The 15,045-nt window shown below is 40.4% G+C and overlaps 1 protein-coding gene across 2 annotated transcripts in view; it reads left to right on the forward strand.

Annotated features, from left to right (window-relative positions):
- The window catches only part of DERA (deoxyribose-phosphate aldolase), an 82,332-nt gene that overhangs the window by 24,418 nt on the left and 42,869 nt on the right, over positions 1–15,045 (forward strand). For both annotated transcript variants that reach the window (XM_074357651.1, XM_045510280.1), the window contains exons 2-5: positions 6,537–6,634; positions 7,790–7,937; positions 9,972–10,067; positions 11,929–12,063. In XM_074357651.1, the coding sequence (XP_074213752.1) occupies positions 6,537–6,634; positions 7,790–7,937; positions 9,972–10,067; positions 11,929–12,063 (477 nt within the window). The remainder of the gene's footprint in view (positions 1–6,536; positions 6,635–7,789; positions 7,938–9,971; positions 10,068–11,928; positions 12,064–15,045) is intronic.

A 15,045-nucleotide genomic window follows, 5' to 3' on the forward strand; every position in this document is an offset into this window, starting at 1 on the left:
TCTAACATTCAGCTGATGATAACCAGCAAAGAGAGAGTGCACACTGCCAGGAAGAAGTGTTTATTTTTAATTAAACATCAGCTTTCTCACAGAGATTGGGTAGTTCACTTATTCTGTGTATATATAAAATATTTAAAGTTTGACAGCGATAGCTCGGACTTTGATTGTTAGAATATGGTAGCTTATTTGGATGAAATTATAAATTATGTGTCTGTCACAGCCAGATCCAGGTATATTTCTGCTCCCTAAGTTTCTTTATAAGAACATTGTTTTTATTGTGATGCTACACTCCAACAAAATTTGCATCTGTGTCATCTGCAGAATCAGATAATATGTGTTCAGTGCTCACCTCTTTAACTGAATTCACAGTTGTGGTTACAGTAACGTCAGGTGTTCTGCCTTCAACAAAATAGACCTCAAAACTTTTTTTCTTTGATTTAATAAATCAGATTTTTAAAATGAGCCAATATTTGAGTTAACTTAACTGACTTTTCTCTTTGAAGAACCCATGACTGATACAAAGTGATAATTTCTAGTTGTTTGTAAAGTTCTTCTGGAGCCAACAAACTAAAAACTACTACTTTACTTCATATACATACACTTACATACACTAGGAATTTTGGATGTAAAAACAAGCACTGTTCAGAATACTTATTTTATCTAAGTGACAAGGCGTGCTTCAGAGTTCTATGTGACTATCTTCTGAGGCTGTGTTAAATTGCCATCTTCACAGGCTTCTCAACATAACTGCTAATTTCTGATGCAGATACGAATGCTGGCTAGCAGATTTGGGTTTTAGAGTCAGTGATATCTCTGTAGAGATATCTTGGCATGTGACAAATGTTGAAAAAAAGCATTTTGTGCAAATTATAGATCGTCAACTTTTCTGAGAAATGGAAATTCAGTATTTAATTTTACATTAAATGTACTTTTTTGAGCTCATTGCTGGTAGATTTTTATTTTTTGCAAAATAAGAAAGCCTAACCCCCAAGACATGGTTTTAGATTTATGGAATATAAAAATGATACAAACACTGCTTTCATTTGGCGGTCCTCCAGGAATCTAGAGACGCCCCACACATGTTCCATGGTCAGCTAACCTGCAGGTCCTCACACTTCTCAGGCCGTGCTGACTGCTGGCTGACATACTGCGTCTGGGTCTCTTGCAGTCTTGGGCTCAGGTCGGAGCACAACCAGCTGCTATGTTCACAGGCCCAAGAGCATGCATATTTCTCCTGCCACCACCCAAGACTGGAGGGAGTTAGCTGTCGCTAGCCACAAATACTGCTGCTACATCTCTGTTATCAGTGTATATCCTCCATGCTGGTAGTGTTAGTTTTATGTCTGGGAGGGTGGAGAAGAGACCAAGTTTTGGCTCCTACAAGTGAACCACCTATCCAAGCAAAATCTCTGTTCACTGCACTTGCCTCTCACACACTATTACCGGAGACCATGGTAGAAGCTGGAATCTGCCCAACCCATCCTGATTTGTTTTAAGTTTGTTTAAAAAAATAAATGACATATACAAGACAAATGCTAAGCCAGATGGGACAGGGGGTGTACACTGGGCATGTCTTGGCCGAACCAGGTGAGGTTACCATGGTGAGGACCAATATGCATTTATGTTTCTGTCTCTTCACATTAGAAAAAGCTCTGTGAGAGTAAGGATTTGTTTTTTCATTCACTACTAAATCTACATAGTCTTCAGCAGTGCTGGCATCATGGTGGTATCCCTTTTATGTTAGTTGAATGAATGAATAAATGTAGTTCATAGTCAGACTTGCATTTATAAGCTTTCCGGGAAGAAAGTCCTTTCTCTGTCTCATATATTAAGTTTAAGCTGTTGACTTTGGGATGGAGACCCCCACAGACTCTGTAAGTAGGCTTAGCGCCATTTGGCCTGGAAATTCTGGGGTCTTGTGCACCTTGAGCATGGACCACAGGGGGAATGTGATCTTAAAGGAAGTCTGTGCTCTTGGCCCCCCAGATTCCTTACCTGTGGGGAAGGGCACTGCTGTGGGTGGGCCAGAACAGACTCTCTAAAGTGTGGGCCCTTCCTGCCCAGGTATGATGTTGGTGTCATGGAGGATTCATGTAGTAGGTTCTGCCTGGTGGCCCATGGTGCTAGGGTTCTGGTGATCTTTTCTATGGGAGCAGTAACAGTGGCATTCTAATGTCATCATTTCTGGCTGGCACCGTGCAGTTGTGTTAGGCTGGCCTTGTGGAAGAGCTCTGTGGCCAAGGGTCAGTCGTGAAAGTTTCAGTGTGGTGAAATGCCCCAGGGCAGCATTGTGTTTGCTGACACCTGGGCTGCAGCAGTAGTAGCCGTCTTACTGGTCTACCTACTCTTAATCAAAATCTCCTAGTATGCACATTATAAAAAGTGAAAAGGAACAAGTGAAAGTAATTTTAATGATACTTTATTAACCCAACTCTGTGCCTCAGTGTCATTTTTTAAGCAAAGCTGACCTTTTCCAAGGTTGGGAGACTAAACACCATCAAGTTGATACATCACTAGTTTCAGTGTCTGTGGTAAAAAAAAATAAATTTTCTGTGATGCAGGGGGGCTTTATTGAGCAACTGTTTCTGTGCTAGACACTTGCAACTGGTTCCTGGGAAGTGACAAATCAGAACTGAAAATAAATAGCACAGAAATAATAGACGAGCTGGTGCCTACAAGAGGAGGAGGTACTGAGAAAAAGACCCTGGGATGGAAGATGTGCTCCACAAGTATGTATCACGAAACACCTGTTTGGAGACAACACTGAGGCACAGATCTCGGTGGTATAATCAGATATAAAAACAGACAGGATGAAGAGAGGAAACAGGGGAAATGGAATCTATCTTGAACTTTTCCCAATTTGGGAAAGCCTCTAATGAAGTATCATGATTTTCCTCCATTAGGAACAAAGGTAAAATCAAAATAAAAAATAAACGTCTTCTAATCAAGTTGTTGTTGGGTGTTACACGTTTTCGGGATATTGTGAAGATGTACAGGGACATCTGTAAACACAAATGGAAGTGATGGAAAGGCTCCAGAGTGGATTTGCAGGGAAGATGATCTCTGTCTCTACTGAGACTTAAACAAGAAAAAAAAAATTTATCAATTGTGAGAAGAGTATTTGAGAACAGATTTGTAACTGACGGAAGGGCTTGAAAGCCACTAAAATGACATACGAGGAGGAACAGTGGGATTTTCTTCACGGGAGAGTTTTCAGAAAAGAGTATTATCACCTTCCAGTTACGGCTTCATGCCTGCTCTCCCCAAAGGCACTTGTACATAAGAGAATCTTCTATGGTCCTGATGAGATTGTGTGCCTTAGAATCACTTCTCCTGGAAGGGACACGCTAAAGGGTACTCGAATAAAATATTAAAAATTATGAAGGACATAACAAAGGCCAATCAGTCCTTTCTTTTCCCCAGACCCCATAATATGAGAACAAGGGTTATTTGATGAAATTAAAGAGTAGCAAATTAAGTGCTAATAAAATGAGATAGTCACTTATATAATTCATTACCATGGGAGGTCACAGAGGCAAATTCTGTGGCTGGATTAACTATGGGGCTGGATAATTTTATGACCACTAAGGATATTTTTAGCAGTGGAGGCTGATACTGTGAGAGAAGTAACCCTGTTACATTCTCCAGGAGATGATTTGTAGGGACCTCTGGCAGGTGGTGTCTGGGATGTGTGAGAGCCGACCTCGTGGGTTCTAACCTTTGGTGAGGAATTGTACTAAAAACTAGTTTTTAAGGGGAATGTCCTCTGGTATTCCATTCATGTTTCAGTCCCAACTTTTCTTGTAGAGATCCAAAAGTCCTTTAATCAGTAGCAATTGGAGTATAAAATTTTGTTAAACAGGATGGGGAGGTCCTGGAGATCTTTCGCACAGCAGTGTGACTGTAGTTAACAGTGCTCTGTTGTATACCTGAAATTTGCTCAGAGAGTAGATTTTAAATGTTTTCAGTACACACACACACACACACACAAAACAAAATGAAAACAAAAAAGAAAATGGTAAATATATAAAATGGTAAATAATGTTAATTAGCTTGACTGTGGTGGTGATTTCACAGTGTACCCATTTATCAAAATATCATATACCTTAAATATATACAATTTTTATTTGTCAGTTACTCCTCAGTAAAGCTCAGGGAAAAAAAGCAAACACTAAAAAATTAAAAATAAAAAGAAGCAATTTAGAAGAACATTGCCCAGAAAGGGGTCATTTCTCGTCTCTGGGAACCATTCCAGTTTGTTTATTGAATGCCACCCATGTGTCAGGCGCTTTGCTTGAAGTTTTAAAAATCTGTTGGGAAGGTAAACATTGAGACAAATTAGTGCCATTCAGAATGCACTGAAGGTAGACTGGAAAGTAGCTTGAATAGCTCAACCCAGGTGGTTCAGAGAGGTGCACAGAGAAGGTGGCATTTGAACTGGCAAGATAAGGCAGGGTGTCCTCCGCAGAAGGAACAGCACGCATGGGTCCAGAGACAGAACATGATGAGGAGTGTCGATGAGCTCCCAAGGGTCAGGAAGACTGTGCCACAGGTGGAAGGGCAGAGGGAGGAGATGGCACGTGGTGGAGAATGGAGCCAGATGCAGAAGGGTCCGGGGGTGGCCTGAGACCATCTCCTGCAGCGGTGCCTCCAGTGGTGGGGAGGGGTGGACTGGAGCGGTCAGGAAGGGCCATGTGACTGTTAAGGATGGCCCCTCAAAGCCGTGCCCTCTCATCACAGACTTCCCTCTTTGGGCCACTGTCAACAGTGGCTTGGTGGTGAGCCTCGTATTTCACACAGCTCCTTACTTCATCCATTCATCCATTTTTACTGTCTGCCTGAAACAACCTGTACCATGAACCCAATTACCATTGTTAGTAGTTAAAAAAAAAAAAAAGCCTCCTGGCCTTTGGGTAGAGAGGGGTTGCTATGGGTGCTAGATAAATTGGGGTGAGACTGGCGTGTCTGTCTGGTCTCCTCCCTTGGGCTCTACCTGGACCCACATCAGTCTTCAGGTGGGGAAGTAGGGGCCCATTTCATGTGCCTGACCTTAGACTCCCATTTTCTCTGTGAGATTGGCTCAGCAGACAAGCAGGGAAACATACAGTGTCTTTGAAGAGCAGATGGATTGAAATGTTAAAAATCTGTTTTGTTACAAGATTGTGACTAACAGAATAATTTAATTAGGAAGGAAAAAAAAAGCATGCAAACTTGGCTCCTTCTTCAGTGATATTTAAATAAGAATATTATTATTAATTGCTCAGACTCTTAATTTGGAATTTCTACACTTGGTAAGAAGAATCAGATGGAAATGAGAGAGAGAGAATGGCTTTTGTAGAAACTGGTGTTCTTGGTGGTCTTATCCCTGAAGTGAATGCAGATACTTTGTTATTATTATGTGTGTGGTTACACAGTACAGCGAGCCTTTAGCAGTTTTCTCCATCACATAATCAAGAATTGTGTAGTGATGACATACTTCCTAATGAATCCTCTTTCCCACAGCAGCCTTAAGACTCTTCTGAGATGATTCATCAAGAACATGAGGTTGCTAGAGGGGCATAGACAGGAGTTTACTCATAGAAGGTAAATGGATGTGTGTCCAGTTTATGGTCAGGAAGCTCCTGTGTTATAGTGTCTGTGGGTGAAGTTGAAACACGTGTGCACCAGACACTTTGTTTGCTGTTAGACACTCCAAGGTGAGTAAGCTCATGACTCACCTTGTAGTAAGTACAAGAGACAATTTTACGACTCCTTGGTGGAATAAATCCAAGTTCTGCAGCAGAGGCGGATCCAAGTGTCAGTTCTGTCTGGGGAGCTGGCAGGTTTTTTTTGTTTTTTGTTTTTTGTTTTTTAACAAAAGCTAACCTTTAGGCTGAGTTTAAATTAGAGATTACAGTCAACCAGAAGGAAATGGAGGGTGGGATGCAGGAAGGAGAGAGCATTTGGAAACAGAAGCAACAGAGATGTCTCCCGGAATTCTTGAACGGCTTGTTTTTTCTTTTCCCTTTTCTCGCTTTGGTTACATCAATGCAGTAATTTCTAATATACTTTGAAAAGTTCTCCTTTGAGGAAAGAATGGGCTGCGTCATATCAGCATCTGGTAGATATTTATCTTACCAGCAAAGGGGTAGTGATCAAGGAGTCCTTTAAGCCCCAACGTGAATTCACGGATGTATTTATTAACCCTTTGTTCTCCTGGACCGGACACTCACAGATGCACCTCTGCGGTCAGAAGTGAGGCACGTGGCATGTGGAGCACAACATTCTCCTCCGTTGTTAGACATCCCTGTGCGATGAATCAGTACAAGTTCCTCTAGTCCCGGATGTGCTTGGTTTTAACATGAAGCGGGCCTTTTCATGGCTGGGCTTCCTTCAATGAGGTTATTTATTTGTAGTTGAGCGGAAAAGAAGTAATAAGCCTTAAAAGAGATTTGATACCAAGGGATAAATCTGTCCTTTCAAGGACCATGTAAAAAGCCAGTGAATACGTTTAATAAAGCTTTCGAGTTTTACAGTGCTCTTCTTTTCGCCTCTAGACCTGAGCTGGATCTCCAAAATACAAGTGAATCAGCCGGCAGTTCTGAGACGTGCGGAACAAATCCAGGCCCGCAGACCCGTGAAGAAGGAGTGGCAAGTAAGAGCTCTTCCAGAGAATCTCTCCCCGCAGTTCACGGCCCTGGTCTCTTCCCTCAAGGCCGCAAGATGAAATTTCGCTCGAGATGCATCTAAACTTAAAAGATTGCGGCTGCCTATGAATTATTTTAATAATTCATATATGATGGTGGTGGGTTGGAGAGAGATAATGCATTAATCCAAACAAGTTAAAAATCTTATCACTCTTGAGTGGCAAAGCCGCAAATGAATTTGAGGCATCTTTATTCATGAGTGAATCAAATAGCATATTTTCTCAACATATTTATTCAGTTTCTTAGACATACCTTTGGTTGGCTTCTGTTTTATATTAAAACCATAAGCTATCAACCTGGTATGTCCACTGTTGAGGCCCTTAGGTGTAAGAGTGGACCTTCTTTGACCATCATGTTTACCATGCTATTAATTTCCCTAAATGATTTTTCAAAATTTGAAAAATGGTGTTTCGTGGAGGACTTGTGGTCAGCGTGTTCTTCAGTGTATACCAACCAAAGATGTGCTGTGCATCTCGGGACTAAAAGGAATTCAGAGTTCATTTCACAAGTGAGGCAAGATCTTGTGATTGAGTCCTTTAGGGTGACAGGTCACATTTTGCTCATCCTTGGAAATAACGTGAATGAAAAGATAAAAGGACTTCATCAGAATGAGTTGTGAAATATGAATATTGTTTTAAAATTGGAATTGGATTAAATTGGGAGGGGGAAGCAAGGTAGAGACTCTTTTTATGGTGTCTCATTGCACATCACAGGGCTGGGGGTCAGATGTAAGGTGGAAACTCTTGCCCCTGAGTGTTTTCCTATCAGGGGAGCCATCGAAGACCCCTTCTGGATGAGATGGAAAAGTCACACGTGGGGAGCCTTGATCTGTTAGGGATTTCAATTTGGGTTACTCATGGGAGAACAAAACTCCCATATTTCATTTTAAGGCTACTCTCCTCCCTTTTATTTTATTCTATGTCATGTGCATCTTGTTGGTCACTCTTGAGCAATGTTTATAGCATGTGTCAGGGTGATGTGCCTTAGAATTGCCTAGACATGAGAATTGAGCACCCATGTGTGCCTGATGGTTCTCTGCTATAACTAACTAAGCTGGAGATTAATTTTTTTTAAAACCTTGTTTTGACTTTTCTTCAAACCAGGCTGCTTGGCTCCTGAAGGCTGTTACCTTTATAGATCTTACGACACTTTCAGGCGATGACACACCTTCCAACGTTCAAAGGCTCTGTTACAAAGCCAAGTATCCCATCCGAGAAGACCTCTTGAAAGCTTTAAATGTGCACGATAAAGGTAACGTTGTGTGTGGTCTGCCCGGTGTTCACCTTCTTACAATCACAGTTGTTGAAACTAAGAGGACTTAAGAGTCATCTGCTAAATCATTGGTAGCAATAAAATCCATGGTAGAATCGTGTACACAGAGACATAATTGAGATTCTTCTATGGAAAACAGCGAGAGAGAGAATCTGAGTCTCATTTGTAGGTCAGTTCTTTCCCAACATGGATTAAAGTTGCAAGTGTAGAGTTTCTTTATTTTCCTTTCCAGTTCTTCAGTTTTGGGTATTTTTTATCTAGTGACTGTCAAATCCTGGTTCTGATTCCCTAGCCACATGTGAAAAAGCCAGGCTCATTACTTAATAATCACATCTCATACATAAAGTATTTTCTGTGAGTAAATGCCATGCTTTTGAGGATAAAATACAAATGGGAAATATTACACACTCGTATATTGGGTTAGATCTTTTGAAAAAAGAAGAGTTATATTCATTCTCTTAGTACGCATGAAAGAAAGGACTTTCTAAAGTTGCCATAAGTTTAGAACTTCAGCATTGTCGAAATGAAGACCTTTGAGAGTCAGTACCCTTGTTTCTAGATGAGAAAACTGAGACCCAGAAGGTGAAATGGTGTTTCCAAGACCATGTGCCTTGTTACTCAATGGGCAGTTTTAGGAGCCAGATCTTGCTGTGAAGGGATGCCTTGTGATTCCTGGGCGCCTGTACTCATGAGGGCAGCTAGAGATGCTGCATTGGCACAGTGTAGGTGTTTTATCCCAAATAATTTGTGGTTCACTTGTAGACCTAAACAGCCCTACAGCTTTTGAAAAGTGTTTATGATGTTTCTTTTGTGTTGACAGTAGAACACCTCCTATTTATAGCCCTTAAAAGCAGCAGCTTTGTACAAGTCCTAGGCTATTGTTGTGTAGTGACTGTTTGCTTTTTTAACTTAATTTTTAAAATTTCAGAGCTTATTCCTCAAGATGAGGGCTCCAGATCCAGATTTTGTTACTTTTTTGCCAAAGAGGGACTAGGACTAGTTAGATGCGATTTTGCTTACGCAGGCATACCTTGTCTTACTGCACTTTGCAGATATTGTGTGTTTTTTTAACAAATTGAAGGTTAGTGGCAACCCTGTGTCAAGAAAGTCTGTCAGCACCACATTTCCCACAGCATTTGCTCCCTTTGTGTCTCTCGTCACACGTTTAGAATTCTCTCAATGTTTCAAACCCTTCACCAGCAAAAAGATTATGATTTGCTAAAGACTCAGATGATGGTTAGCATTTTTTTTTTTAGCAGTAAGGTATTTTTTCACTTAAGGTATGAACATTACTTTTTACAGAGGGGAGGTAATTACGTTTATTCATTTACTTTTATTTTTAGAGGAGGTACTGGGGATTGAACCCAGGACCTCATGAGTGCTAAGCATGTGCTCTACCACTTGAGCTATACCCTCCCCCTTTGAACATTACTTTTTAGGTACAATGCTATTCCACAATAGACCACAGTATAATGTAAACAGAACTTTTATATGCACTAGGAGACCAGAAAATTCCTGTGACTCGCTTTATTGCAATATGTGCTTTATTGCAACGGTCTGGAACTGAACCTGCAGTGTCTCCAAGGTCTGCCTACTGTGTTACCCTGCAAGGTTCACTTACATTTTTCTTTATCTAATGTCCTGTTTGAATGCCATAAAACCCTGTATTTTATTATCTACATGAAATAAAATGTTTTCATTGAGTCAAGACTACCAAGCTTACCCTTTAGGAATTTTTAAAAATGATACTATGAGAACCTCCAAGAACGATATGTCAGGAATGTTTTATTCTATAACTGTAACGATGAGAAAATAGAAAAATGATCCATGTTGTCAAGCACTGGAAGGGATTACGGGAAGTAAAAACCTTTTAATTTGTTGCAGCGTGATAAGGGAATTACTTTCTCTCTCATTTTGATTTCTGCCAATGTTGAAGTATAAATAATAATTAAAAGCATATTGTGTGACTTGAACTTCACATGAAGTGGGCTGTTACGATTTCTTTCTTGACAGGCATCACTACGGCTGCTGTTTGTGTCTACCCGGCTCGAGTGTGTGATGCAGTAAAGGCACTGAAGGCTGCAGGGTGTGATATCCCAGTGGCATCCGGTAAAATCTGTGGCTTTTGTTTTTGGTTTTTTTCTCCAACATGTCTCCAGTTCTTTACTCAGACACCTTGGAGCATGATCTATGTAGTTTTATGCTATGATTTTAATTAGTTTCATGTATTTGGTTGTATTTATCCATTCTCTTAGTATTTGTTAATTGCCTGTTGAGTAGCAGTCATTATATTAATTCCTAAGAACATGGAACTGTGTTTCTGTCCTTAAAAGGAAACTTAGTTGTTTAGGAGGAACAGTCAAGTTGAAAAAAATTATTACTCAGGATGTGTAGTGTTGTTTATATGTAAAATACAATAATAAAGGTATGCAGAAGGTACAGTTGTAACTCTGAGCAGGAAGTGATTTATTTTGCAGAGGCTGGTGATGCTCAGGAGTAAGGGAAATGCTTCATGGAGGGTATAATAACTGCACTGAGTCTTAAGGAGAAGGAGGAGAAGATAGGGAATGGCATTTTAGACAGAGGGAGTAGCATGTGCGAAGGCACAGAAGCATGGTCAGGGAACTGAAATTGGTTTGCAATTGTTGGATCCTGAGGTAGGACAAAGGGAGAGCCCTGGGAGTTGAAGCTGGAGAAGCAGATTGGGGCCAGGTGACATGGGGAAACCATGCCAGGCTGTGGCATTGGGCTTATTTTGGTGGCGGAAAGATGCTAAAGCATGTTACACAGAGGCACACCATGATCAGCTTCATGACATAGTAAGTTAGGGGATGGTAGTGGACTAATTAAAGAGAGGGGAAATGGAGTTAGACTTAACCACAGTCCACGTGGGAGTTGATGAGAGCCACTCAAAGGCCTGGAAAATAAAGAAGAGAGGGTATGTTCAAGAGTTATTGACTTAAGTCAGACTCAGTAGGAGGACGAGGCATGAGGGAGGGGAGAGTCTTACTAAAAGCTTCCCCTGTATGTGTATGTGTGTGTGGATGGTTCGATAGATAGATAGACATGAAATTAGATTCTGCTTTTAAAAGATATCAGAGAAGTATGCTGGTGCGTCAAAGCAGGAATCTAAGAAGATGATTAAATTATTTTATTGGGATACATCAAAAGAAACAAAGTATACAGTATTTATATACAACCAATTTGTGAGATTCCCAAAGTATTCCCAAAGGCAGCTGCCCTTTATCGACCTTAAGTTTTTATTAGCCTCAGTCAGTACAGCTTTTCCTTTATACAACAGAGAAACACTCTTTTCTCTAAGGTAGCAGACCCAAGGAATTTAATAACATCAAGGAAACACAAAAGGTGATCTTTAGACACAGAAATGGAATTAATGATAAGCATGTTAAAAATGATAATACTTTTTCAAAAGTGGTGTTGTGTTTTCTTTTGCCTTTTGTTTATACTTGGCGCTGCTCCTCCCAATTCACTTTTTAAGATAGGCAGTGGGAGGAACCTACGTGACAGTTTGGTTACATCAGCTGTAAATGTGAATGAGTAAATCATGACCGTGAAAGCCAACTTGGTCAAGAATAGGGTCCAGAATTAACTTGTGTCCATCAAGGTGAGAGTCAGCTACTGTGACTGTCACTTCAATGACGTACCTTCTTAATTGCTTTTGCTTAAAGCACCCTCGGGGGCATCTCTGCAGCAACTTAATTTTAGGTCTTCCAGGGGATGTAATACTAACATTTATCCTAACGCCAGTACTAAATAAGATCGCATTCTGTTTCTTCACACTTCACTTTGCATGATGCGCGTGAAGTTCTAGGGTGTCATTCATGCTTTGGTCTAAATGCTGATTTTTTTGGGTCTGAAAGTCTCTGTTGAGATACTGACCAATTGAAATTTGTCTTCCTACTTCGTCGTCTCCTCCTTCCCTTTCTTTTCCTTTCTCTCTCTCTACCAGTGGCCACTGGCTTTCCAGCTGGACAGACTCACTTAAAAACACGATTAGAAGAGATCAGATTGGCTGTGGAAGATGGAGCCTCGGAAATCGACGTGGTAATTAATAGGACCTTGGTGCTGACAGGCCAGTGGGAAGGTAAGTGCATGTCCTGACCCAAGAGGGAGACTTACTTCTTCCCTGGTCAGTCAAGTGGCGAGGATCTGACAAATGGGCAGCATGTTTGCGAAGTCACTGTTGTAGATTACAGGTCACTAGATCAGAGGGTGAACCGAGGAGAAAACATGGCTAAGGTTGCTTATCCTTGTCCCCTCGTAAATCCAGGCAGTTATCTATCTGCAGGAACTTTTTAGGTCCCTTTGAGTATTTAGGTGATAAGTTATTTCCATGCACTGGATTATTGACTTTTTCCTGTTCTCTGCTGTTTTGTTACTCAGTATAGAGATCACTCCAAGCAAGTCTTTGATGCAGAGTTTATTTTAATACAAAGGAGGAAGCTTCCCTTTTTATGTTAGTCTTTGTGGATTTTGAAGATGTGAGATTATTAGTCTGTTAAGTCTGTTTTTTACTCCTGCTATTCTTGTACGGGGCTCCTCTGGATATTTTGACATATTCACCTTCGAGATTGATGATTTACTATTGTATCGATTACAATATGACGTTGCCCATTCCAGTAACAAGCTGTTCTTTTTATAATTAGATATTAAAGAAATAGATTATACCTCTGTCTTATATATATTTTGAGTACTTAAGAGATTGTTGTTAGCTAAAATAAATATAATTCTATATTTCCAATAAATCATCATAACAAATAGTTTAAACATTTTTAACAAAATCGTAGAATAAAGCCAGAGTTAATATGTTGTTTCTTTAGATATGTGAATATCAAATAAACGGCATATTTTATTCTCATTGTAAAGTTACACCTTCTCACTGTTAAATACAAATATTCTAACCAGTAATGAAGTGGCTTTTCTGCATTATCTCACCCCCTGCCTATAACCCTTGATAACACCGCAGTGTGCAACTTTCCAGAATTTTTTCTCTTCATATGAACACATGTAATTCCCATCTTTTTTTAAAGTTTAAAATCAAAATTAAAAAGAAAATTTTAAGTAGGATTATATTTAATGTATTTTTTCTTAGCCTACTTATTGGACTTGCCAGTATCCCATAAATACTGTTCTGTGACTCTCCCCGTAAGTTCATCTGTCTCATCTTCTGTAAAGTCTAGTTCCAGTGTTTATTTATGAAGACTTGCTTTTGGATATAGAGCAGCAAAGGTTCAGTCAGTGGCTTAAATGCTTAAGGATTCACTCTTTCACATGAAGTCTGGAAGCAGGTATTTCAGGGGACGGTAGCAGCCCCACCAAGTTCCTGAAGACCTTGGCTACTTTTATCTTCCACTTCCAAGGCGTGTGGTTTCTGTTCTCGTGCTCAAGGGCACTACAGTGGAGGCTTTTGAAGCTCCAGCCTTTATACTCATCTCCCAGACAGCAGGGAAGACGGGTTGTCACTGTCCCCACATCGCACACACCATCTTTGCTTACACCTCACTGACCCGAAGGTCGTTCCATGGCCATGCTTGGCTGCAAGCGAAGCTGCGGAATGTGGTCATTCAGCTTGGAATATTAGCTGTATTCCCTTCGTTCTTAACATGGTAGATGGTGCACATTTCTGTGCCTTGATGGAAAGGAGTGAGGGAAATACCAGCAGGGAAGGACGGGGTGCCACAGACTAAGCAGGATGTGATTATAAAAAGCTTAACAGCAGGTGTTGGGGCAAAACAACAACAAAAGTGTGTAAATAAAAAGATCTGGGAGGTCAGCAGGCACAGGAGTCTGGACTGTGAGCTACGGGGCAAGTCATCTCCAAGACTTCAGCGCCCCTGAGAGCATCACTATGTTCCAGGGTCACACAGTCAGTGTTACCACGGGTCTGGGACCTGGGAAGAAATGCCCGGCCATTCCCATTGCCTTACACTTCCATCCATACTCATCCACAGTGTTTAATCCTCGCCAGGTTTAAATTCTTGACAGTTCACAAGTACCTTTTTTGTGCTTTTGATTTTTGTTCCTTTTCTTATATTATGGTTTATGTGTGCTTTGGGCAGTTGGAATCCTTCTTAAATAATGTATTTTGAGTAGATGTCCCTTATCCTTAAATAACAATTCTGCTTGTCTGCTTCTGTTTATATAAAACTGAAAAACAGATTTTAGTTAAAATTTAAGGCTAGAGTAAGAAAAAAATGAGTAAGCATAACAATTTGAAACAAACCTAGAAGTAAACTCTGTGTCATTCAGTGGGATAAAAAACTGTATGCCCTTTATCTTTTGTTAAGTAGTTACAGACACAGAAGTATAGTTTATATTATAACTTGCGCTCTTGTCTGTAGAATACTGCTAATTGGAAAATAAAATACAATAGGAGATGAGATTTGAGGTAACTGCCTACCCCTTAATGAACTAGGGATGGTTGTTTTTAAGAACTGATAATTTCCTAGTAACAGACATTCATGCAAAATATAATAACCCATCTTGTCCTAGACCATGCTTTTCTATTAACTGCTTTTGTGGTGTTAATAACCTCTTGACCCAAAACAAATTGAAAAGGAACATGTAATACTAGAAATTTAATTCTAACTACAAACCCACAATGTCTTAGGCCTTTTTTCACTGTAGTATTTTGTCTTAATTTCAGTTCTCAATTTGATTACCTATTGTATTTTTCAGTGTCATGTTTTCATATTAGCTCTTTACTAAAATATGAGCCTGACACTGATTTCTTGGAATTTGCTAATGGAAGTGTCTGTCAGGCTGTTCCACACTCAAAGTCAGGTCCCTCTCCTCTGTGCACTGACTCATGTAGGATGCTGGTTAAAACACAAGAGATAGAATCCCATTCTTCAGTCCTGGCCATTCAGAGTGTTACCCTAACCACTTCTCAGGGTCACAGGGGTCCACAGTTTAGGGTGTGAACTCAAAGCGGACTTTGTATTCCTCTTCTTGGATCCTCCTTTGAAGTCTGTATTCTCCTCACACTTCTAACTTTTCCCCCCACCTGGAGCCTCCTTCACTTTTGGCAGACGAGCTACCTGCCACTTCTCAGGAAATGTGGTGC

Source organism: Camelus bactrianus, chromosome 34, assembly GCF_048773025.1.
Source record: "Camelus bactrianus isolate YW-2024 breed Bactrian camel chromosome 34, ASM4877302v1, whole genome shotgun sequence".
NCBI classification, from domain to species: domain Eukaryota; kingdom Metazoa; phylum Chordata; class Mammalia; order Artiodactyla; family Camelidae; genus Camelus; species Camelus bactrianus.